The following is a 24,385-nucleotide window of genomic DNA, read 5'->3' on the forward strand; positions in this document are numbered from 1 at the left end:
AGAAGTAAACCAGCAAAAAACCCCAAACAGGATCACACCTTAACTCGTCCGCAATGTCTTTTCCTCAGACACAGTTTTGGGATGCAAGAGATAGTATCTTTTAAACAGGCAAAACACTGCCAGCTAGCAGATCGGGGATACCTTGCCTCTGAGCAAAAAGAGGTCTCTAGCCCTTGGCTCCTATTAAATACTGAAGTCAGTAGCATCTCCTGGCTCTGTTTCATGGGTTCATTTCTTGCTCCCAGCCTTCCTATACATCACTCAGGAATCTGCCAGCTTGGCATCCAGACTATAGAGCGTTCATCTCCCCTTTATTCTCACAGCATGCAAGACGGTGTCTGCTCTAAAGGGCTTTTAAATAAATACAAAACAGGCACCAGAAAATATGCTGGACCCCTGTAAAATACAACACTGCAATGGGAACCAACACATTTTCCAGTTGCAGCGTGCACACCCTTTAGAGACTGCCTGCCTCAGGAGAAATCCCAGCCCCCCTAGGAGAAGGGCAGCAAGTGCTATCCTAACCTCCATCCTCACCTCCACAGCCAGCCAGGACAGGCAGAACTTCCGCGCAGCAAGGACAGCACTAGTGAGCACAACTGGCAGGCTATGCACAGAACATCGTTGTTTTATCCATGAGATACAGATATTCTTATTGTTGTTGGGTTTATTATATTAAGGTAAAACCTATCAAGGCTCAGTTGCGAGTGCCACCATTTAGCCAGGCCCAAAGAAGAAGTCTATGAATCTTTCAGGGCAGCCCCTACTGGGGAAAAAAAAATAATTAAAAACAAATAATATATCACAATTCCAAGTAAGTCCTCAAAATCCACTTTTCTTAATCTGTCATCAAAGGGGACTGTTAAAGGCTGGAAACTTTCAGTTCCAAAGGTGAACTCAATGGAAAGTGTGGTTAGAGTCTCTTCTGCTTGGGGCGGGGGGGGGGGGGGGGGAGCAGGGGCTGGAATGGATAAAGAGAGAAATAGAGGAGAAGGATTTTTCCCACCCACACTTAATACACTTTTTATTGTATTTTTTTTTAAGCAGGCAAGCATCAAAAGCCTCGAAGTAGGAAAACAGATCTTGGCACAAACTAGGGTCTTTCCTGAATTAAAAGCAATTTTTCAAACACTACAATCAGAAGCATTTGAAAGTTGCTTACCAAGCACATGCAATAAATTCACAGTAGGAGGCACGTACTTGCAACATGCATGCCTGTACAGCTAATTAAACAGTTGTACTCAAACCATGACTGCAGACTCTAAAATATGCCCCTTAGTTCTTTGTCAGGCCAGTCACCTCCCCACTGATTCTTCAGTTTGCTTTACTACTGAAAATGATGCAAAATAATAAAACAGCTTAAGCTCAAGAAAACCAACAGAAAGCTTAAGCTGGCCAGCAGCTTTAGAAAACAACTAAAATCCTTACATTAATGCACGGAGTAACATGGGTCTGGGAAGCCTAGAGAGTCTGCATATATTAAGCTACATATTTAAGGGTGTACTTGTGTCTGGAACATAACAGGCACCTAATCAACCTTTGTAAACTGGCTTTTCATCTTAAAGCCAAGTGCAACAACAAAAGTCTTTTAAAGCAGCATGAAAAGGAAATCAAAAAAAATGAATGAAAGCAATTCATCACTGAAGAGGACACCCTAAGCCACCAGAACCCTATTTTCCTGAGCACTACTACTCAATCCTAACACAAGCACAGCTCCACCGATGGGGTAAGTGCAGTAAAGTGCAATTTTTGGCAGCCTCTGCGGGTATCCGCAAGATCACGCTCCCCTGGTCACCCCTGGCTCAAGCGTCAAGCAGTCAAGAAAAACGCGGGGAAAAAAATATTTGTTTTTTTACATGAATCTTCTGTTGCTGTTCTAACAATTTCAAAACATGTCTTTGTTAAAAAACAATCTCTTTTTCCTTTGCCAATCTCCTTTAATGTGAAAGGCTCTCCCTTCAAGCCAGGAAACATGAGAAAGAAGGCCAAGCATTCAACTCGCATCCATTCTGCTCTCATATGTAGGCACCACAAGCTCTGGCCTGACCACATTGGAACACTGACGTGCAAATGCCCAAAAGAAGAGATAGTATGTACAACTTCATATTGAATACTTCCTACATCGAGTACTTCCACCACTGTAAGGGTATTAATGCAAATGTACACGTACCACGTATGGACCTGGGCAGAACCGACCGCAGGTCACTGCCTGCGGACCTTACCTTTCCTTAACCAGTAAGGTGCTGGCCTCTCGAAAGCACCCACACTCCGAAGAACTATGTTTATGAAAGTTATTTTGGTCCAGAAGGGCCTCACTTTGAAATTCCAAAACAAGGAATAGAAGACTGTAATAAAATATAAAAAAAAAAAAGGAGCATTTTTAAATACACGCTCCACCACAAGATGGTATAAACTGGAAGAAAATTACTATGTATGCTAATCAACGGTTTTATACAACTACTCAGGACTTTCCTATAAGATCTGCCTGCAAGAAAGCTGCCAGCATCTCCTTCTCGCCGAGCTGCGCCGCAGCAAGCAGTGGGTGACCTCCGCACGCGTCACCTGGAGCGGTTCCAGCCGCCCCTCACAGTGCCATCGCAGCAGCCACCCTGTCCCACCAGCCCACCCGCTGGGGGCGCGCAGGGGGGGGCAAGTGCCCGATCCACCCGCGGGGCACGGCCGCAAGCATTGCTAACGCTGTGAAGCAGGCTGTAATTACATCTAAACCATCCCAGGCGCATAGATCCAGTCTCAACATAAATATATATAAATGAAAAGGAGTTCTCCCAACGGCTCCATGTTTAACAGTTTCTGACCGCTGCTCCTCTCTGGGATTTTTCCCTAGTTCCACCTCCCAAACAAGCAACAGGAGCACATGGAAAAGGAAGCGGTCAGCATCCTGCCGGCGAGGGCAAGGCTTGTGACCATACGGACCTTCAACCTCTGTGTGGAGGGGTTTAACCCAAATCCCAAACGATGCAGAGAGGTCACCTGAGGTCCCGCAAACCGCCTGCCCCCCACCTGCTCCCCCATCTTTACAGGGGGGGTGAACACCAGTTGCACTGGTTGGCCTGAGAACAGGACTTGGTGCTGGAAGCTTTCTGCTGCTATTTACTTTCCTAACCTACTTTATTCTTACTCCTCTAAATAGGTCACATTACTGTTTTTTGCTCTTTTTCTCCTCCATACTTAGCTATCTTTCACCTCATTTTCTCATCCCGCGCCTCCCACCTCCTCTGACCGTCCCTGCCCTGCGCGCTGCCAGGCTCTGCCCGAAGGGTTCTGGCATCGCTGCAACTCCGTGCATGCACCGCAGCCATCCAAGCATCCCCCAAACCGGTAACTCATCACCGAGTTGGGTACCACACCTTTCCAACCGCCCTCTCAGTGCCTAGAAACATTTATTTATTTATTCTTGCCTCAGATTCACTTAGAAACAGTTTGCACAGGTGTCCCAAACTCCCTGTTAATATGCTGTAATTATTGTAATAGTGTAAAGCTTGAAAGTCCAAAGTTTTAAACTAGGTAAACACAATTCACTAGCTCTTAAAATCCTGTGATCATTTTGGGTTTATATTAACTGTTTTCATAGGGTGTTTCTTTTTCCGGAAGGTATGAAAAGAAGATGCACAACTGTCCAGCTGAAGGAGAGCAAAGTGCTCCCGCAGCAGGATTAAGCAGCCACGTGCCCCTTCCCACCATGCAATTTGTCCCCACCACCACCTTAAATTCTGCCGCAGGGTTGCAGCATATGCTAACAGGGCAGCACGGGTACCGGGCTCTCGAAGCCGACCCCCACGGCTGCAAGCAGGCACAGCACACCACAGCCAGCACCTGCTGCAGGCAGCACCAGGTCCTTCCACCAGCATCCATGCTAAAAGGCATCTTGGACATTGCAATATTGAAGAAGTAATGAAAAACAAGGATCCTGATTTACGACAATGCATCTGGAAGGCAGCGAGAACAGGCAGCGTGTTGTGACCTGGAGCAGCACGGGCGTGACGGGCTGAGCTTGGGTGTGAGGACAGTGCCCGGTGTCAAGGCACCAGCGGACGAGCGAGCTGCGCAGCACGCTGCAGGGGCTGTCCTCAGCAACCCCCGCGTGCCAGCCCACGCTGCAGAGCAAAGCATGGCTGCAATGGGAACGGAAAGGAGGGGAGGAACACGGGGAGGGATGGAGATCGGGAAATAGACTGATCTACCCCGAGATGGAGCCTGGGACAGCACCTCTGCGAGCTGTTTGCACATCACACGCCCCACAAAGGCTGTCAGCAAGTCTTTACCTCAGCGATCTCTTATTTTAAACGTGATTTAGGCCTCCTTGGCCCTCTCCCGCCGAGGACCCGGGCCTGCAGTCCATCACCTGTTGCACTCCCACGAAACACAGCTCCCCTGCGCAGCGCAAGAGGCACCCTGGGGCTGATCTGGGGACCCCCACCTGAGGACCCCCACCCTGGGCAGGGGCAGCCCTCACCCTCCTGCCAGAAACTACTGAAGAACAAGCCCCCCCGAGCTCAGCCCAGGCACCACACACCACAGGCACCGCGCAAAAGGGGCCTGCTGCCCACGGGCCAAACCTGCACCTTTCAGCTCCTTTTCACCCACCAGCTCCCCCCGTAACGGGGAGGACGGACGAGCCCTGCCAACCGCCGCCACAAACTGAAACTGCCAGTTCAGGTTGCAAAACCTGCACACAGGCTTTGAAGACCCAAGATTTTGGAAAACACACAACCAAAACCTTGTAAAATATTTAGCTGTTCCATGCATAGATATAGATATAGACATAAGGCTGTAGCATAGAAGAGTCATTCCTACCAGCTGGACAGTCAAGTCTTAACACAGCGGTAACCAGAAAACACCAGGGAGACTGAAGCTTAGATGCAACAGGGTCCCTGATCCACCAAGCGGCAAAGCAGCAAGCACAGGAACAACTCACCGCTCCGGCTACAGAGCAACAGACACACACCTGACACTGTTATAACCAAAAAGAAGCCATCGGTGACTTGCCATTATCAAAATAAATAATTAAAGAAAGAAAATTTAAAAAGGAAATAAGCACTGTGAATGCTCAGATTCTAATTTTTTTTTTTTTTTTAAGACAGCAGCAATTAAGATTCTTCTGTTCACGATTCAGCCTTTTCTTCTGGCAGGCCTTCTGAACGGCGGTGGGACCCACGGTTCTGCCCGACACACGGTCAGACGAGCGGCCCCGGCAGAACAGTGACTGTGCTTCAGTCAGCAGCTGCAGGTGGACATCTCCAAGATGACTGCTCTCACTTGCCTCACAGCACTTGCCAATTGTGAGCTGCTGTTCGTAACATCAAAGACCAAAGAGGCCAAAACCTGTCACCTAGTCCCACTTCTCGTACAAGACACAACAGATATGTCCCAGATCTCCTGCCTTTGTACAGGAGCAGAGAAGGACAGTAAATGCCAAACAGCCCTTCTCCTTGTCCCACTCTCAGCATCCGCAGGGTGTCAGCTCTTTGTTGTCCATCAGAATGGAAGTGCCACATTCCAATGACAGCTCAATTCCAAGACACTTCACTCCAAGGACACAATGACAAAGCAAACCTGATGCCCCAAAAACTGGTACTAGGAACTCGGTTTTACCAGGGAAACGAGTTACCCCTGATGTCCACAGGATCATCACTGTAAGCCACAGCTTTACAGCTGAGGTACGGAAACTAACACAAACCCAATCACAGGTCTCTTCATATTCTAAGAGGATAACTAGGAAAGAAAACATCCAACAAGACAGTGACTCAAAGCCACAAGTAATTCCACTTCCTCAATTTGAATGGCCTTCAGGCACTCAACTCGAGCAAGAAGAAACTTAAACTGCCTCTTCACAAGACAACCCCCCCACCCCACCCCCGATAATACACATTTTTGTTTTCCATTCTCAAAGGACACGAACATTCCCGTGACTCAGCCTCCTCTGATCACTGCCAGACATCAATGTACCTGTGCAGTTACCTCGTCACTGCTAAAAGTTTTGCCAACACTTCAGAGTGTGAAGCCCACCCGACAAAAGTTTAAGGTCTTTAGCAATGTTTGCATTTTGAGAAAGCAGAGGAAAGGTTCAAAGCTGATCAAGCGAATAAGGGGTGGCAGGCAGACAGAGGGAAGGAAGGCACAGGTGCACCATCTTGCACTCCAGTTCTAAGCCTCCCCATCTTCTGCAAGTGCAAGATGGGCAGTAGCATTGCCACAAAGAACTGCCGTGCAAGAAGTTGGGAAGCCTCCCACTTCTGTTTTCTTCCCAGAGCTTAAAGCACTGCGTTATGCGCATTCTCCCCAAACTGTTACTTTCTGAGCACAAAAAATACCTGCAGCCGGGGATCATTATGTAATGTGTGCATCACCCCAGCTCGATGGCCATGCAAAGTTCATTATTCCCCGGCCAAGGCTTCCAAGCAGAAACAAACCAACCAAAACCCAGAATTTTTATCACACAAGAAAACCAGGCGTAATATTCCTAGATCTCTCCTCCACGCTGCTTCTCTTTAAAATCCTACATACTGGTAACCCACCCATGCTACTGCATTCAGCAGCAGGTCTAAGGCAGGAGTAAGCAGCAGAAAGGAGGACTGAGAGAACTGGCAATGATGAATGCGTACCATTTAAAGTTTTTGACACGAGTTTTTAAAGCAATCTAAAGCAAATGTTATGCTTGATCCTCTTTTCCCAGCACCTCACCTGAGCAGTACTATCGCCACCACGACTTTCTAAGAAACAGGGCATCTGACGCCCCACACCTTCACTCCCAAGCAGGATAAATAACCAGAACAGAATCTTGCCAAGCGCAAGCAGAACTAAGACACATAATCCCACCGAGCGAAACAGCCACTGCCAGTCAGATCAGCGGCACCTACTGTCCTAGGACTGAACACCTGTGGCCCTGCAGCACCTCGTTTGACACAGAACCGCACCTGAGCTTCTGGCCTGAACACTACAAGAAGAAATGCAACCATAAGGAGTTCACCAGTCATAACCTGTTTTAAAGCAAAACACCATTTTAGGGGTTTCAACGAAGTCTTGTTTTTGCAACCACTCTCTAATCAGACTTTTCCAGTTTCCAATCTCAACGGTACTAACGGCCAGGATATTGCCCCAAGAAAGGCACAATATTCCAGTATGCCCACTCCCACCAAGATGGCCAGACCTTGGAGCAGTTTAAGGACCAGCTGACACAGCAACCTAAGGATGAGTTTGCTGAATACAAACTGTGGCCACATGAAAGAAGACATAGAAACATTTCATCTCTCTGAAGAGTTATTCTGGTAGACACTTGACCCTAATAAGACTTCTTCACAGTAACATGAGAAACAATGTAATAGCATAGCACGGCTGGATAGGAATCTGACCAACAACCAGTTTAGGAGTGAATGTATGACCTATTGAAAGCTGAAAGCGCATAGTTTCATAAGGTTTTGTCGTGTGCTTTTTTTTTGTTGTTGTTCAGACTTCCAAGACCAATGAGTAAATGATGCTATTAACATAAACAAAAGTAAGTCTTTGTGTAGTCCCAAAACCACAGTTCCTTTGATCCATTCTTTAATGTGTGCCTGATTTTCAAGAATCTCTAATATTTCATTTTAAAGAAAGATGCATCTTAATCGTGAAAGAGCTGTGCGCACTGACAAAGTGGTTGGGACCGAGAAGAGCTTGCTTCGCTGACTGATGTACCACTAGTGGCTGTCAAACAGGTCCCCAGTGGCATCAGCTTCATGATCCTTCTCCAAATCTCACAGTGAGCTTTAAACAATGATCCAGAACAGCAGATTCCTATCGTTCCACAAACACCGAGCCTAGCTGAAAAAGGGAGGCAAGGCAACGCTGTGAAAACCTTTATAATAATTCTGGCTCTGGAAAACTCACTTTCAGGAGGAGATGAAGGAAGCGTGACACTGGCAAGAAATGCTACATGTGATCCAAACTCTCAGCAGCGCAGATATGACTGACAGCACTCAGTCTAGCTGCCCTGGAACCATGTCTCAGTGTTTGCCATATTCTCATCTCTGGAAAAACAACCGGCACACACGGCGGCTCAGGGAATGGAGACCAGCCTGCTCATGATGCATGTTACCTAGCATACGTACAGATGAATAAGCAGAACAGTTTTCGAGTGATAAGTGACTGTAAAAGATCTGCCATGTAATCTGGCTTTCACCATAGCCTTTCCTGTCTGGGGGGGCCATCTCCTTCAGGTATTCAGAGGGAGCAGACTGTCGGTGTCACCCATAACAAGGCCCACAAAAGTCCATTTGTTTGTTTTGAGTTACGCAAATCTGGGCCTTAAGGAAAGAGTATGGTTTTTCTCCACTCTCACTTAGAGTCCCAAGGAAAGCCATGACCTCAGCCAACAGCCCCTGCTCCGTCCCAAACACCTGATGCAAAAAGAAGCTCCCCGAGGTGCAGCATAACACCCCGCACGCAGCACCCACACCACACGGAGGGGTCAGGGACGGCACCATCCACTTCGGCCCCTGACAGCACCACCTTTATAACATGTCAGACATGCAAGTTAATCAGCCTGGCCCTCTTTTCTCCAAAAGAAGAAATAAACCCCCCTGGACCAGCAGCTTGCGCTGCGCTCACAACTCCGCCGCCTGCACGAGCACTCCTGCAGGAACCCTTCCCAGCTGAAACCGCCTGGGAATAACAAGTGGGATTCTTTAAATGAAAGGGGAGGAAAAAAAGTCATTTCGATAGCAATGTATTTGTGCTTGCAGAGGTTAAACAGCCGCTGTGAGCGCTTACTTGCCACCGGCTGGCTTTTTTTAAACTTTTACGTGTATATATTCATCCCTGCATGTAAGTGTGCGCGCAGGGAAGCTGAGCAAGCTGCGCAGCTGTTAAGGAGAGCCGGGATCGCTATTGGCAATCGCTTCACACTCAAACTTATTAAAACACCATTTAAGTCGTTTTTCTTTACTTAGCCAAAGGGGGAAAAAAAAATAAAGTCAACAATCACAAGCGACTACAAAGGCAGGCGATAAGCGCTTCAGGAGCCGCGGAGGGGCTGAGGGGGAGCTGAGTGCGGAGAAATACGGGAATGATCCCTGCGGTGGGAGCGGCGGGGGGCGGGGGGGCGGGGGGGCGGGGGGGGGGGGGGGGCGGCGGCAGGTACGGCCAGGTGGGCGGGGGGGGGATGCGCAGGGACACAGGGAGATTCGCGGGGAAGGATGCGCGGGGGGGGGAAGCTGGGGGGAGGATGCTGGGGGGGGATGCGCGGGGGCACAGGGGGATGCACGGGGGGGAGGGAAAATGCGGGGAGGGGGGGAAGATGCGCGCGGGGGGGGGGGGGGGGGAAGATGCGCGGAGGGGGGGGGGAGAGGCGGCGGCAGCCCCCGGGCGTCCCGCACCGCGCCGGGGCAGGGGCTGCCGAGGGGGCCCGGGGAGAGCGCGGGGCAGCCCCGCCGCGCGGCCCCGCCCCCGCGCAGCGCGCAGGGCCCCGCCGCGCAGGCAGCGCGCCCGGCGGGAGGTGCGCGGCCGCCCGCGGAGCGGGAGCGGGGCCCGCCGTCGCGCCCCGGCTGTCACACGGGCCCGGCAAGGTGCGGCCTTTGTGCGCGGCCGCGCATCTGTCACCGCGGCGCTCCAGGCCGCGCGGCGCACGTGGGGCGGCGGGCCCGGCCCGGCTCTGTGCCGCCAGGTGCGGGCGGCCGGGCCCGCGGAGCCATCTTGGGGCAGGGTCGCCCCCCCGGGCGGCGCTCACCTGCACGATCTCGCCCTCGGCGCTCAGCGTGGCCCCCGCGCGGGAGAAGCGGCCCTGCAGCCCGGTGGTGTAGGTGGTGTAGTCGCCGCTGGGGCTGGACTCGAAGAGCACCACCTCCACGAACGCCGTCTCCTTGCCCAGCGCCGCGCCCGGCGCCGCGGCCAGCAGCAACCCGAGCAGCAGCGGCGGCGGCACGGCCGGCCCCGCGCCGGCCCCGCAGCCCCTCATCGCGCGGCGGGGGGGAGCGGCGCCCCCGCGGCCGCCGCGCATCGCTCCCCAGCGGCTCCAGCTCCGGGGCCGGGCCCGCGGGCGGCTCAGCGCCCCCATGGCAGCGGCCCTCCCGCCGCGCCGCGCCCCGCTCCTCGCCGCCGCCTGCCCCCGCGCTCCCCGTCCCTCGCCCCGGCTGCTCCCCGCCCCGCCGAGCCGCTTCCCTTTCATCTGCTCCACGTGACGGGCACCGCGGGGTTATCCCCGCCCCGCGCGGCCTGACCCGCGCCGTCCCTCCCTCGGCGCACACGGGACAGGGCCCCGCCGCGCCCGGCCCCGGCCCCGCCGCGCCGCCCCCCGCCCGGCCCGCCCGCCGCCCCGCCGGGGTTCCGCGGCCTGGCCGCCGCGGCGGAGCGGGGAGCGGGGGGGCGCCCTCCCGCCACTGCCGCAGCCGCCCCGCGGCGGGGAGCGGGCCGGGCCGGGGGTGGCCGGGGCAGGGCTGCGGAGCCGGCGGCAGGGGCCCGGGCACGGAGGGGCCGGGCGCAGGCGGCGGGACGGGGACCCCCATGGCCGTGCAACGCGGGGGGGTCCCGGAGACGCGGAGCCGGCGGCGCCCGAGAGCAGCGATCGGCACCGGGGGCCGCCCCTCCGGGCACGGGCCTGGAAGTCGGTGCGGGTCGGGGCGAGCGCTGCCCCGGCTGCGGGGACAGCGCCGCGGGCTGCCGGGCGCCAGCTCCGGCCCCGGGTGCAGGAAAGATACCGGACAGCCGCACAGGTGGGGGACAGCCGAAGTGGCGTCCCTGGGTGGCACGGGGAGCAACGCTAGCGGCACAAACGGTTGGAGGTGTCTTCGGCAGAGAAGGGTCAAGAAGGGATCACGGGAACATACGCTCTGGGCTTCTACCACAAGCCACCAAATACCCGACCCCCCCCTCGCACACCCTAACACCTCGGTGCAGCGGATCGAGGGCCGCAGTGCTGCGCCACGCGGAGCGGGAGCGGGCTCCAGCCGGGTAACAACAGGGAAAGCACTATGCAAACAGACCTGGTGGGCAAACAGTGCGAATGTCAGGTTACAGGTGTGCTTCGGTAGGATTTCAGCAATGCAGGGCAGCTAGCGTACTAAATAGAAGCGTTTTAATCCCTTAGTGCAAACAAACGTTGCTTTATTTCCCTTCCTCCATGAAGCAAATGGGTGATGCCTGGGACAACGCAGGGTTTCCTACGTCGTAATCAGCACAGGAACAGGTTAAACATTGAGAACTCGGGGAGATTCGCTCCCCGCTGAGTCAGCTACACCGTTTCAGGATCTGTAGCAAAAGCAGAGATGTGTGCAGGGGTCACCGTGGTGGTGGTGGGAGAGTCACGGTGAACCTGGACTGTGCCTGTCTCATGAGCAGAAAGTCTCTTGACATTCCGCTAATTCTCTCTCTTTCCTCCCTAACTTCGGTGGTCTAGGCAAATGATATCCAGACTTTCCAATCCTCTGTCTTCTCGTCCCTTCCAGGAGAGGCAACAGCAAGTCATTTCCAGTCACCGGCGGGTTTTTACGCCCTGCATGTCGGATTCAGGATGCCTTCTTTCTTCACCAAGTATTTCCCTTCTTGCAAAGGTCCTTATGCCACCGTAATCAGGTTTGTTCAACATTCTATTAGTAAAAGTAAACAGCTCGTGTCATAAGTTGCTGTAGGTCAAGGCCTCCCAGCTGTCCTGCACTCGACAGGTATGTCATCAGGTTATCAGCAGTAAGAAGGGTTGGAATTTCAGTGTTGCAGGACAGCGGGGTGCGCACCAGTTGTCACACAAAGGGTAATGAATGAATGGTGCCCCACACACAACGCCTGCCAGTCGGACACTGGCGCAGTTGGAGGAATCGCCCGGCGTCATGGTGTTTGTCCCCCTGTGGCCCAGGCGCACCTGGAGCCGCAGGACAGCCACAGCACTGGACGTACCAATTTGATGAGCTTTTTGTTGAGTATGACTTGCCATATTTGGCAAAAGATTGTCTGTTTTGGGAGAAGTATTTATTTTAAACAGCTCTTCCCTTGCCTCTTGTTTCATTTCTATGATTTCTCAAAAATCATGCCAATGCTGCTTTTGTGGAGCTGCGTGGCAAACTGGATCAGGGAAGAGACCAGGGCTAAAGGAGCCTGGGGCAGGGAGGACAGGGATGGGGCAGAGAAGGTTAGTTTTAAACTGAATCAGCAAGCTAAAATAGTATTGGGAAGAACAGTTTTAGGAGTGGAGGTGGGAACTGGAAATCTAGGAGTTGTAAGAGACCATGACAAGAGCTCAGTGTGCATGGAACACACAGTTTTAGTCCCACAAAAACTGGGAAGAACCTGAGATTCCTGATTCTTAGCCGTGAAACTGAAAAGTCAAGAATGCTGCGTCTGTCCCTGCTGGTCAACGACGTGGATGTCAATTTACTTCAGCGATGTCAGGGCTCAGATGTCAGTTGATGGTCTTAAGATTCATTGCATCAAATTTAAATGCCCCTCATGAGGCATCCGTGAACACTATGTATTTATTTATTTTTCTTTTTTTCTGTTTAATCTTTAAAAATTACATAAACATCAAACCTTGAGATATTATTAGTTCTCAAATTTAAATATCAAGAAAATGGGAATTATCCAGATTAGACAATTCAGCAGTGATCTTGTCCCCTGCCCGTCTATACTGTGAAACTCTTCTGTTAGATGGGTCCGTTCTTCCCACAGGGTCATGCTTCACAGGAGGATCCCACTGTCGATAAAAATCAGTGAAGTACAGTGAAAAAAAGTTACAGGTAAGACACCTGCCTCTGTTGCTAATGAAATGGAATCACCAGTACTTCCCGGCTATTCCCTGGGAAACAGTAGGGCCCCTCCAGGTTAGGTTGGAAGTCAGGAATGCAGAAATGGCAGGGCAAATAAATCTGGAAACTAACTAGTGAAAAATATGGGAAGGGGCCTCTCTGTAACAAGTGGACAGCACCCTACTGCTAAAATACAAGCTGCTGAAGATCCGAGCCACCCCACTGAAGGATCCGTATCATTGGACTACAGACACAGCGAAACCGCCTTTGCGGTAGCCTTGCAGTGGGATACTGGGGAGTGACATGAGACACTAGGTCTCAGGTCACCAAGTTCCCTCTACTGGGGCAGAAATCCAAGCAGGAGGTTGCAGGAAGAGAATGGACTGTCTATCATTAAAGCAATCAGATATTTCTAATTGGCTTCCTTCCCAGCTGGCAGCATACAGTTCACAATTCAGTTATGCCATCATACTTCAGATATGTTTTCTTTTTTTTTCCCCTGCATAACAAACTGAGGCCCAGGGTCTGAAATACAGCGATCTCAAGCATTTATAACTGCAACTGAGGACAGTGAGAGCTGTGATTTGAACATAATGAAATTATGTGTAATGCCAAATGGCCTGAGAAAGCATGCCCTAGGCACTTGGTCTCTTCTCCCAAGTAACAAACGGAGGGATGAGAGGAAGCAGCTTCAAGCTGCACCAGGGGAGGTTTAGATTGGATCTTGGCAGGGGAAACTTCTTCACCCAAAGGGTTGTCAAGCACTGGAACAGGCTGCCCAGGGAAGTGGTGGAGTCACCATCCCTGGAGGGATTTATTTAAAAGACTTAGGGACATCATTTAGTGATGGACTTGGCAGTCCTGAGTTAACGGTTGGGTTTGATGATCTTAAAGGTCTCTTCCATCCTGAATGATTCTACGATTCTATCTCGAAAGAGGGCAATCAACACTAGAAGATGCTTTTGACATAAAACATCCTACCTCTCATTTCCCTTGCACAGAAACAGGTATTACAGAACCCTCCTCACCCCACACTGCTCTTGAGAGAAAACAGTGTAAGTACCCAGGTGCTACTGTGATGAATGCTATAGAAAAAGCCCAAACCAAAATTATTTTATGCTGAGAGCGGTGCTGGAATACTGCACGGGGAGTGTAGCTCTGCACATCAGGCAAGGAGAAAACAACACTGAGTTGCGAGCCACTGGCCATGTGTCTCTCGGCCATTCTCACCATTAAAGGAGGCAGGAACGCAGCTGCCCTGGTACTGCCATCCCTGTAATCGAAAATACATTTGGATGAAAGCTGCTTTCTGTCACTGCATCTGTGCAGTCAACCACAAATACAGCACACTGGAGAATCCCTTCTACAGCCTCTTTTAGCCTCATTTCATAATGAAATTAAACATATGCTATCTGCCTGTCAGCCTTGTTGCTCTTCTGAACCTATTAGCTAATTTTAGCCAAGCTTAAGGGCAGAACAGAGGTCTTAAGATAGTGCGTTCTTGCAAATTTTGTGAAAATCGGAGGCTCTGGACTCTGGGTACTGCAGCAGTATCCAAAACAGACATGGGGGAAGCAAGGGCAGCAGGAAAACATATGAGAAACCGAGCGTTTTCAATTCTACCGTCCAAAGAGCAGTCAGTTGTCAAGTCCACATTTTTAAGATAAAATAATCCACTCTAATTGTATCCCACTTAATTAGCATGAAGCTTTTGTAACTGTATTTGCATTCTAAGGGGTTGCCGCCAGGAAAGGACATAAAGTAAATGTGTGTGCATGTAAATGTTTGGTACGGAGCTGTGTCGCTCAGGGGGCAGGGGGCAGAGGTTGGTGCAGTTCAGCTGTTACACATTCTGCATGGCAGGAGCCAGAAAAAAACCTGTGTGCACAGCAGCAGATTAGTCACAGCATATGTTGTCTTTTCCTTGATGAGGATGCTTAAGGAATGCAAAAGGAAGGGAAGAAAAACGTAGGTTATTGAAGGGAGGTGATAAGCGCAGGGGCCCAGAGATATTAAGAACATGCATCTTTGAAACAAACCATCTTTAGCTCTGCTGGTTTTGTATTAACTCATTTGTCCTCCGGTACTGAGGGACCCTCCCCAAAACCTAGTACCAGTTATTAGTGTAGCAAAGAGTGGATGACATTTTCCATTAAGTGTTAATTCTTAAGACACATTACCAAAACCCAGCCTCTGGCCAGTCTGCAATGCTGTTGGACCCTGACGATTCAGTTTGCAGTAAGTACGCCAGTATCAGAACTCACAAGACTGCCTGAACTTTCAGCCAGCAATAATGTGCATTTTTAAATACACTTTTTTTCCTCGTATATTTTCTTAGATTCTAGCATAATAAAGGAAAAGATGACCCTTTTTCAAAGAAACAAACTAACCAATGGGCACGGATTAAAAGTATTTTAGTCACTGTGATTTTTGAATTTCCATTCAGCTGAGATTATCTCTGGTATCAGCCGGACCTTGTTGGCAGCACAGTTCATCTCTCATCCACTTTGTACAGAAAAAAGAAAATCTCTTACAAGGGGCCACCCAGATATGTTAAGTAGTAAGAAAAAGTGGTTCTTACACCCATGATTTGTCAGAAGAAGTGACTTGATAGCAGTAGATGACAATGCAGCGTGGGTACGCTTCAGTGGGAGGCCCCTTGGCAAGGGTGAGGGCAGCCTGTCACTGCAGAGCCCGGCGACTTGACTCTCCCACTGGCGAGCAACCACCTTGTCATATTTAGGCTGTGAGTATTTGCAGGTAATACTGTACCCACGTGGGGAATACTGATTGTTTTTCCCTTTAACTACCAGGTAGTCAATGTACATTTCACAAGCTGCCACTTAAAAACCAAACCAAACCAAACCAAACCCAAAACAAACAAACAAAACAAACAAAAAAAAAACCAAACAAAAAACACAAAAAACCTCTAACTAACCACCACTGCTGTCTCTAACTAATAAAAGTGTTCTGAACGTACAGTGGCAAAAGGGAATGGTGGCTGAGAATAAGCTCTATGTGAAAAAATGGATCATATTTTAGTAGAACAACTTGGTCCTAATTTCCTTCTTTTCTTGACAATGACAACTGAGGAACAAAAATTTTATTCCTGGAAAAACTGGTTTCCATCAGTTCTTACTGCTGTAGAAGGGCTGATGGAAAAACCAGCAGTTTATCCCTCCCATAACTGCACAGATTAATTCAGATCATACACAATTGCTTCTCATCCTCCTACCTATTGATTCTACAAAGGCAATTAAAGAATCGGTGATGACTACAAGACACCTCATTTCTTCTCTTGCCTTTGAAGTCATAAAAGCATCATCAGGCTTTTAGATGCAGTAGCCAGGTTATGCTCGTACCCAGCATGAACAGGTGAACAGGTGTAATGTCCCAGGAGAACTGTCACCCAACACAGAGGACCCAAGTGACGAGTCACCAAGGGAATTCCAGCTAAAGTGCTGAGCTACCAGTGGCACTAAATAAGATGCTGAAAGAGCTGAGCACCGGCATAATGAACATAAAAAAGGTTATATATAAGTGGGTACATCCTCAGGTTAAGTTAGACAATAATCAGGGTTCCAGGCTGCTGCTGTAACTATGACAAAGTAAACAACTTGCAAAGGCGCTGAGCCCAGTTATCTCATTTAAAACAGCTAATCTTACAGTGTTGAGAGCATTTCCTGAAAACTGGAGCATATTATTGGTTTCCATGGTGATGCTGTGATGGTACAGGAGAGATGCGTTTCTGTAAGGAAATTCAGTGATTCCAAAATAGCAGACTTAAAGTTTCCCCAGGACAGTAGGCTGGAGTGAGATGGTATTTTGACCCAGCTTTGAACAATGGAAACTGCCTATGTTTGATAAATAACTGGCTTCGTGATTTAAGAAAATTTATTCTTGATGCAATTTTATGAGGTACCCCCATACTCTGTTGAGTTAGTAAGATCTGTTATTCCCTCAGTCTCACCAAGGAACACAAGGCGCAATCTAAGAGAAGTCAGTGTAGTGGCAGCACACGTAAGAAAAACAAAACTGAAACAAAATCCAGACTCTTGATCCCTACCAGGAACTACTTTAGTCCTGATTTAGTAGTCTAACTCATGATACTATAGTGCTAGCCAACACTGCATAAAAATAACCATGTTTAGAAATGCAAATCTCATTAAATCGAATCATCACACTTGTCGCAATATTCATTGCAACAAGAAGAAGACTTACTTTGCAGAACCGCAAGGTGAGGAAAGGATCCCTGGAAAAAAGCACGTAGCCAAGCCACTCAAGGGATACTGCAGCAGTCCTATTTGATGGAACACCAAGGGGTATTTCAGTTCTGTGGCCTGAGGAACAGCTGAGTCCAGGAGGCTCAACCTACTCAGTTTATTCAAGTAAAACTAAAGTAGTAATCTGATCATGGTCCCATGGATTATCTGTCCAGGCAGAAAATTTAGTACAGGCAGGAAATGCAGCATGAACTTGGCTAAAAACTAAAGCTGCATCAATTCAAGCAGCAGGCAGGGGCAATTTTAAACAAGGCAACAGGTTACTGTTGCAAGCTTAGCTAGCAATGATGGTAACTTTTGTATCACTTCAGTAATTAATAAACAAGCAAGACTACCCTTTCTTTTAGTTCAGGCCATGACATTTAGGTTTGATGAGGGCATCTTTTTGATGAAACTGTATGTACCTGTATTATAAGAAACTCAGATTAAATAACCACAGGGAATTTCTTCTGGCCTCATTCTGTGAGCAGAAGCCTTGCCCTGCTAGCTCTGAAACAATCAGAATTTCATCCCACTATTTCTACTAACCTTCTATTCTCCTATTTCATGCACTTCCTCGTTAAACAGACATACCTCACTGAAACGTTTTATGGTATTTGAGACTAGGTAAGGAATTAAAGAAAGAAGAACTGGATAGAAATCTTAGTTCTTTACGTTAACACAGTTACTCTTACTTAACCAAACTAAAAGACTCATTAAAACACACTATTTGACTAAGACGTATTTTCCACTTGTCAGACTCCTGTGCAGCAGAAGAACATAAGCAGTGAAAAACAGTTCTGTAATCTCACTGTGAAATAAAATGAAAACTTCATTTACATATGACCAGATTACAACCAGTGGCCAAAAGAAGGCCAGAAAGGCTACAGCATGAAACATTTTATACTGCAGTCAATAATGTTCTGCAGCCCATGAAGGGCTGCTTTTAAGCACGCAATTCCAAGTTGCTCTGGGGCTGAAGAGGCCAGCATGGTGGCCCTGGTGGGTTGGGGGGGGTGGGTGGGCATGCTGTCCCTGGCTCCTGACAAAGCCAGGGAGGTCTTCCCTTTCCTCTGTACGCTTCCCACAGAATTTGAGAGCTTCCTCTAAGAGGACCCAGAGAGAGGTGTGCTGTGCTGTGTTCGGATAATCCCTGTATGATAATGCAGCGTTGAAGTCCTGGGCAGAAAGCTGGTGAGAAGGGGGCTTAGGTCTGGTAAGAACCTGAGTCAATAAACCCAGATTTCTGTTATCATGGGCACAAAATTTCAATCCGGTTCCTAAAATGATCAAATTCTCTAAGGAATTGCCTTCACTACCATCATTACCGAGGAACTTTACTGCTCTGACAGAAACAGTTGTGTGCGTGCCGTTTGCCCCTATCAGCAACCCATGTAATGCACTCGTTTTATATTAACAGTCTGATAGAGAATCACCTCCTTCCTTCCCCAGTTAAGAACAATAAAATCTCATTTCTGCATCAGACTTCAAATACTAATTCTGAAACACACTGAATTGGAAAATCAGGCTGTGCGTGATGGCTGCAGGCAGGCAGGCTAGTTCCTGCATTATTGCTCCAAAGCACCTAGGGAAGTTGAGAATGCGGGCACATGAACAAGTTACTGCCAGGTAACTGTGGCATGAGATTACTTCACATTAACTAGAGGATGGAAACATACACACAGTTACCTCAAACATTTATAGGTTATAAATTCAGATGCCAGCTTGATCACAGTGATTCATTTGTTTGCCCATGCTTAAGACACTGTCTTTCCTTTCAAAGTCCAGTTGAAACACAAGAGAAACTGCAAAGAACATCACTGACTAATCAAGAAGAAAATTGCCAGTACACTGGATGAAAATGGAAGAATTATGATACACCAATTACATTTTAAACACCACCAAAATAAGCAAGTCTGGATAGTACCAGTGCATTTGTTGATAACCCTTGTTTAAAATTAAGTCAAAGTATTCTAAATGTTCTTTTTAATGGTTTATGAGTGCTATAAATGTTTGTTTTAACTAAGACCAGCAATTTCCCTTTGAAGCCTGTTTATGCTGAGATATAGTTCTACTTATATCCGTTCCACCTAAAGGAAGAAGTGTCTGCCTTTTGCTTCAACCAAACTAGTAAACTGAAGTGAAGGAAAAAGGGTCCCACTGTGTAATTGTAAACTACCTGACCCAACAGCTTCCTCCTACATTACAGATATTTATTTAGCATTTACCTTGGAATCCTGGGCTGTTACGACACGTGAGTTTAAGAAGGAGGTGGCATGTCCGAGGTACCCTTGTGTAGATTGAAGAACGTTGTAGAGGGATTCAGGACATACCTTCATTGCGCGGTGCAGTGTGGTGACACCTATGCTAACTTTAAACAGGTATCAGAAGCAACCTCACACCAGACAGTTCTGCACAACGAGAATGAGGTTTTGATGAGCAGAGAGTTTTTCATGAAAGCATTTCTTAAATCGAACTTAAGATCCATCAAACTGTATCTGAGAAGTCCTCACAGCAAATCCAAGTGCCCATCAGCAGGACACGGAGAGCTGCATGGCTCATTCACACTCCCACATCTGCCCTTCCAGATGATTTCCGTAACTGATAACTGACTACCATCCACCTTCCCTATGTGTTTTAGCATTGTGCCCTGCAGAAGCCAATACTATTACAGCTTATTTTATAAACAAATGATATTGCTATACCTCCTAATAAGCAACAGAAGCAAGAGCTGTCCTTTCTCCAGTAAATTCAAGGCTATGTACGTGCCTGCCTTTTTTCATCACCACGTAAAATTGCTGTTCCACACCTCCGGAGACAGGACTGGCCAGCCCAGAGGAAGGCTTGGTGCTGACGGCAGCTTCGCTGGTACATCCGAGCGCTCGGGGAGCTCCGCTCCGGGGGCAGCAGCCGGGGCTCGGGGGGTCCCCAGCAGCCGCAGGCGCTGCTGGCACCGGCCTCGGGAGCCGTGTCGGGGTGCACCGAGGCTGAGCCACCAGCAGGTGACCTCCCAGGCTCAAAAAGCCAGGCGAGCTCTGGCCAAGCACACCAAGTATGTGCAGCACATGCCGAACTGTGTCCAGAACCACCAGTTCGCATTGCAGACCCCTCCCGCAGCCTCTCGTTTCCATGCGGCCGAACTCCACTATCGCCATTTGCCGCAGGAAGCCAACTGTAACGGACAAAATGGTTTTGTATTTATGAAGCCATGTTTCCATCATTATCATCAATTATTCTAAATTAAAGTAGCAAACTATTGTAACTTGGCAGCTTAATTAAAGACCAAAAAAGAAAAATCAGTGGAGATTTACGTTAAGAAAAAGTGCCATGCTGCTGCTGCTTTGCTTCTTTTTAAAGTTTGGAAACACAATTTATCCAAGTAAACCAGCACTGAAGCAACCCAAATTAACCAACCAACAGACTAGCCATGACCACTTCAGTAGAAAAAATTATTTGTGAACAAAATTCTCTCTTAATGTTTGAAAAGTTAAGGTTTCCAATGTTTTAAACAATGTGCAGTCTTTTGAAATCTTTATGAAGGGGAAGCACTCTGACGTGGGAACCCTTCACTCTCTCCATACATGCCAATGCCTACTGAAAGGAAAAGATAATAATGAATTATTAGGCCTGTAGAACTGAAATAGGTTAAGCTGCACTAAGAATACCCTTATTTAGGTAACTGCAGCCATTTCTTTTTGCCAGCTCTTTTCCAATATACCGTACAAGTTTACATGGGACTTGCAACACAACAGATGTGCATGATGCATTCCTTCAGGGTACTCACCAAGCACGCAGGCACAGCAGATCGTGTTACCCAAGAAAGAAAAAAGACTACTAAGAAATATGCTTAGGAAATCATTGCTGTATGGTGCTTGATCATCTAAATCCTCTGCAAGGATAGATGGGAACAGAATGAATTTGGAAAAAATTTGGAGCTATATCTTCCAAGATTCTCCACATTCATTCATTCTGCAAGAGGGGCCCTCAAATGCATCCATACAAATGTATTTCACTGTGCTCTTGCACCCCTGAGATCGCTCTGTGCCAGCTCTACTCCCTCCTGGTTACACCACCATGAAATCCTAGATTGCTGTTGATTTTACATGTTTGTTATGTCAACGCTTAGTAATTTCTTCTCTCATAATACTGAAGAAGCAACCAATGTAAAATAACATACCCTGCATATTTCTGGAAATCACATTTACATACAACCTAAATATTGACACTTCTGTATTTACCTCAACATGGTTGTTGCTATTTCTGGGGTAAATATACGGTACAAGTTGCTGTTCATGCGGCCCTACTTCAAGCAATACACTGTTTAAAGTGAACAATAGGTAAGCTACACAAAATAAATTTGAAGCACACAGTTAAAGTGTATAATGTATCAGCTACTAATACTTATTGCAATGGATAAACCCTGTGACATGAAGAACTCCTATGACTAAAAACAACAGATAGATTTTGCCACTTCTGACTACCAAAAGCAAAAAACATTCTTAAAATGTGACTAGCTAAAATGAAGGAATTACTGCATTAACAAGTGAATCATTCATATGAAGGTGAGTTAAGAAACAATTTACTCTGTTTCATCTTAGGTTATCTGTTATGTTAAATACTCACCCGAGTTACAAGATCCAAATGGCACTTTGAATTAATCACCTTAAAGCACCGCATTTTCCACATTCATGTACTAGTATACATTCTATTTAATTAGTATATAAAAGGCTCCAACTGTCCCTGACCATTTACATACGAGTTATCATTAAAGTCAAGTGCTAACAGAGCAAATAAATTAGGCTAGCAGAAAGGAAGCACAACAGACTCGTCCCTCTGGGGACACCAGCTGTCAGCCTGTGCCCTCAGAGCATTCAGCAAATCAAACCCATGTGAGCAGGAGGCAGATGATCCTGACCACAGCCCTCATGTTTTGGGTCATGCTGGACCCCTGTTGAGGTAGAGCTGGTTCCTAACCTGACATCTCCTTTCCTCTGCCTCTTTTCAAGCAGGGTCTCTTAGGACAGCTGGAGGCAGGCTTCTGCATACAAAAGGCAGGAACTAGGTGAAGGCACCTAAACCAAAGAGTATAAGGAAATAATTTCAAAATTACAAACAAAAGTTGCCGGGACTCTCAGGGGCTCTGAACTTCTGAAGGGATTTCAAAGCCCAGGGAATGGCTAAGAAATAAGATAAGGTTTTTCCTTTCAAAAGCTGGCACTGCTCCAAAGAAGAGCTTGCTTCTGTCAATAGGAAGCAGTCATCAAGTTTTCCTAAGCACAGTTGTTTACCTCCCAAGATTATTTTCCGAGAACAGGTTCCAATTCTGTACCAGGATGTGCAAACAGAAAAACTTACTGGAACAGGAGCTTTTGGGCAAGTGAGATTTCGACAGTTGGCTGTTTTCCTCAGAGAGCTTGCTCAACATGTTAAACACAAGGGCATGCAGTGATAGGATGAGGGGTAATGTTTTTAAGCTGAAAGAGGACAGATTTACACTAGATATTAGGAAGAAATTCTTTACTGTGAGGGCAGCGAGACAGTTTGCCCAGGGCAGCTGTGGGTGCCCCATCCCTGGCTGGGCTCAAGGCCAGGCTGGACGGGGCTGGGAGTAGCCTGGGCTGGGGGGGGTGTCCCTGCCTGTGGCAGGGGGTGGGAACTGAGTGATTTTTAAGGTCCCATCCAACCCAAACCATTCTGTGATTCTATGAAATACATACACAGAATTCAGAACACAGGCTGTCAGTTCACCTGGACAGCACAAGAGCAAGCTCAGTCTCTTGTATGGCCTGATATTCTGCAATATCAGCCCCAGCGATGCACTCACTGCATCGCCTCAACTCAGTGTAGTACCTTCACCTTTCTTCTTTCATTTGTGACTACCACCACCAATGTATCACCACGCATCAATGTACAAAGGTGGACAATATCTCTCAAGTAACATCACCTCGAAAGACAGAACTCACAGCACATAAACTCTATCCCCTAGTTTAGCCAAGACCTTAATCACATTTGGAAATTAGGTTAAAACATGGCATATTCCAGAACCTCCAAATTCTGTGTAACCTGCACAAGTCTCTGGTTCACATTTTTGCAACATCATTATGAAGAGAGCTTTGCAAGGAAACACTGTGCTTGGGTCCAAGCTGGAAAGAAAACAGGCAAAGAGCTAAACTAGGACTACAGCATGGCAATAGGTATTACAGACAGAAAGACCACAGCCAAGCACCAGCGATGCCAAGAGCTAGACCTTGTAAAGAGAAAGGGAACCCATGCAATGAAGCAGACTCAAGGACAGAGGAATAGTGTGGGAAGGGGATGGGCTCAATATGAAGCAAGCAGGTTGGAAACGGAAGCCAGAGCAACAAAGCAAAGCCCCAAAGTAAGCCACTGAACAACCAGAACCTCTCCTTGACCTCCTTCACATATCAGCTAGCTGGAGCACCCACCAAACAGATTCCCTGCCCTGAGCCTGCTTCCCTGGCCAGCTGATCCAACACTGTTAGATTCCCAGGTGGCGTCTCTTGGGGACTGGCAGATGACATAAATCCTCCCAAGGGCATTCAGTCACCATGTATAAAGACCTGTTTACATGACCAACGTTTGCAAAGCTTTCCAGTAATGTTTCATTTTTACAGAACTAGTAGCACAGGGTTGCTGGGAAGCCAGCCTTTCCATTTACGATGGTGCGGGTATCTTGTCCTCTTTTAAATTCCCCTGAGGGGTGTGCTCCAGTCTCTGAATGTGCAAGAAAAATTTGGTTCTGAGTCTGACAGAACAAATCAAATCCAGAGATCTTTATCTCAAAATGCTGGTAAACAGGTAGGCTTTCCCTTTATAATCAGCATTCTGTGACAGCAGGAGGGGGAGATCAGTTTTCAGATGAGAGTGTGGATTAGAGGCTGCCTCTACACTGAGACCTCTGCTGTTTAATGAGCATATTGGGTTTCTGGAAAAAACAGTAGTAAATTGGCAAAAAATTGCAACTGCTGCAAAATTAGATAGGTTAGTTAATTTCTGGTCTTGCCTAAGTCCAGAGAATTCTTGAGTTTCAGAGTCGTCTAACACAATGAAGCAAATGGGAATTACGATGCAAGGGAAATTCAGGGTAAAGAAGATACTGTGTAGATTCAAGGAGTGTTTTGAGATCTTTATATAGGTTGCTTGATCTTAAATGTGCTGTTATCACTCCAAAAAGAGATGCTATATCATTAGACCTTGTCAAGAAAAACCTGCCGTCTTGCATTCTCTAACATCAAAAAAAAGGAATCGCACACACAAAATGTTAAAAGCCATGAAGCACGAGGCGATTTTGCTGCCAAAAATATCTTGTGATGCAGAAAGGTTACTGCAGGGGGGAGCAACAATGGAGTTTCATATTTGTTAAAAATTAAGTCAATC

The 24,385-nt window shown here is 47.9% G+C and overlaps 1 protein-coding gene and 1 long non-coding RNA gene across 5 annotated transcripts in view; both read right to left on the reverse strand.

The window, feature by feature from the left end:
• The window catches only part of ZNRF3 (zinc and ring finger 3), a 96,906-nt gene extending 86,835 nt beyond the window's left edge, over positions 1 to 10,071 (reverse strand). The window contains exon 1 of one of the 2 annotated variants that reach the window (XM_040611373.1): positions 9,722 to 10,071. In XM_040611373.1, coding sequence (XP_040467307.1) covers positions 9,722 to 10,048 — 327 coding nt within the window. In that variant the 5' untranslated portion in view covers positions 10,049 to 10,071. The remainder of the gene's footprint in view (positions 1 to 9,721) is intronic. The other variant, XM_040611375.1, reaches the window with a different exon arrangement.
• Positions 10,072 to 11,051: 980 nt separating this feature from the next.
• On the reverse strand, positions 11,052 to 21,597 carry LOC121096064. Of its 3 annotated transcripts, none has more exons than XR_005830333.1 (3): positions 20,772 to 21,597; positions 19,693 to 20,159; positions 11,052 to 12,673 (listed from the first exon to the last, which is right to left on the reverse strand). It is a non-coding gene; the product is annotated as an uncharacterized LOC121096064 (long non-coding RNA). The 3 variants fall into 3 exon arrangements; XR_005830335.1 differs by having other exon boundaries at positions 19,216 to 20,159; XR_005830334.1 differs by having other exon boundaries at positions 13,956 to 20,159.
• Between the last annotated feature and the right edge of the window lie 2,788 nt (positions 21,598 to 24,385).

This window comes from Falco naumanni, chromosome 1 (assembly GCF_017639655.2).
Source record: "Falco naumanni isolate bFalNau1 chromosome 1, bFalNau1.pat, whole genome shotgun sequence".
Lineage (NCBI taxonomy): Eukaryota > Metazoa > Chordata > Aves > Falconiformes > Falconidae > Falco > Falco naumanni.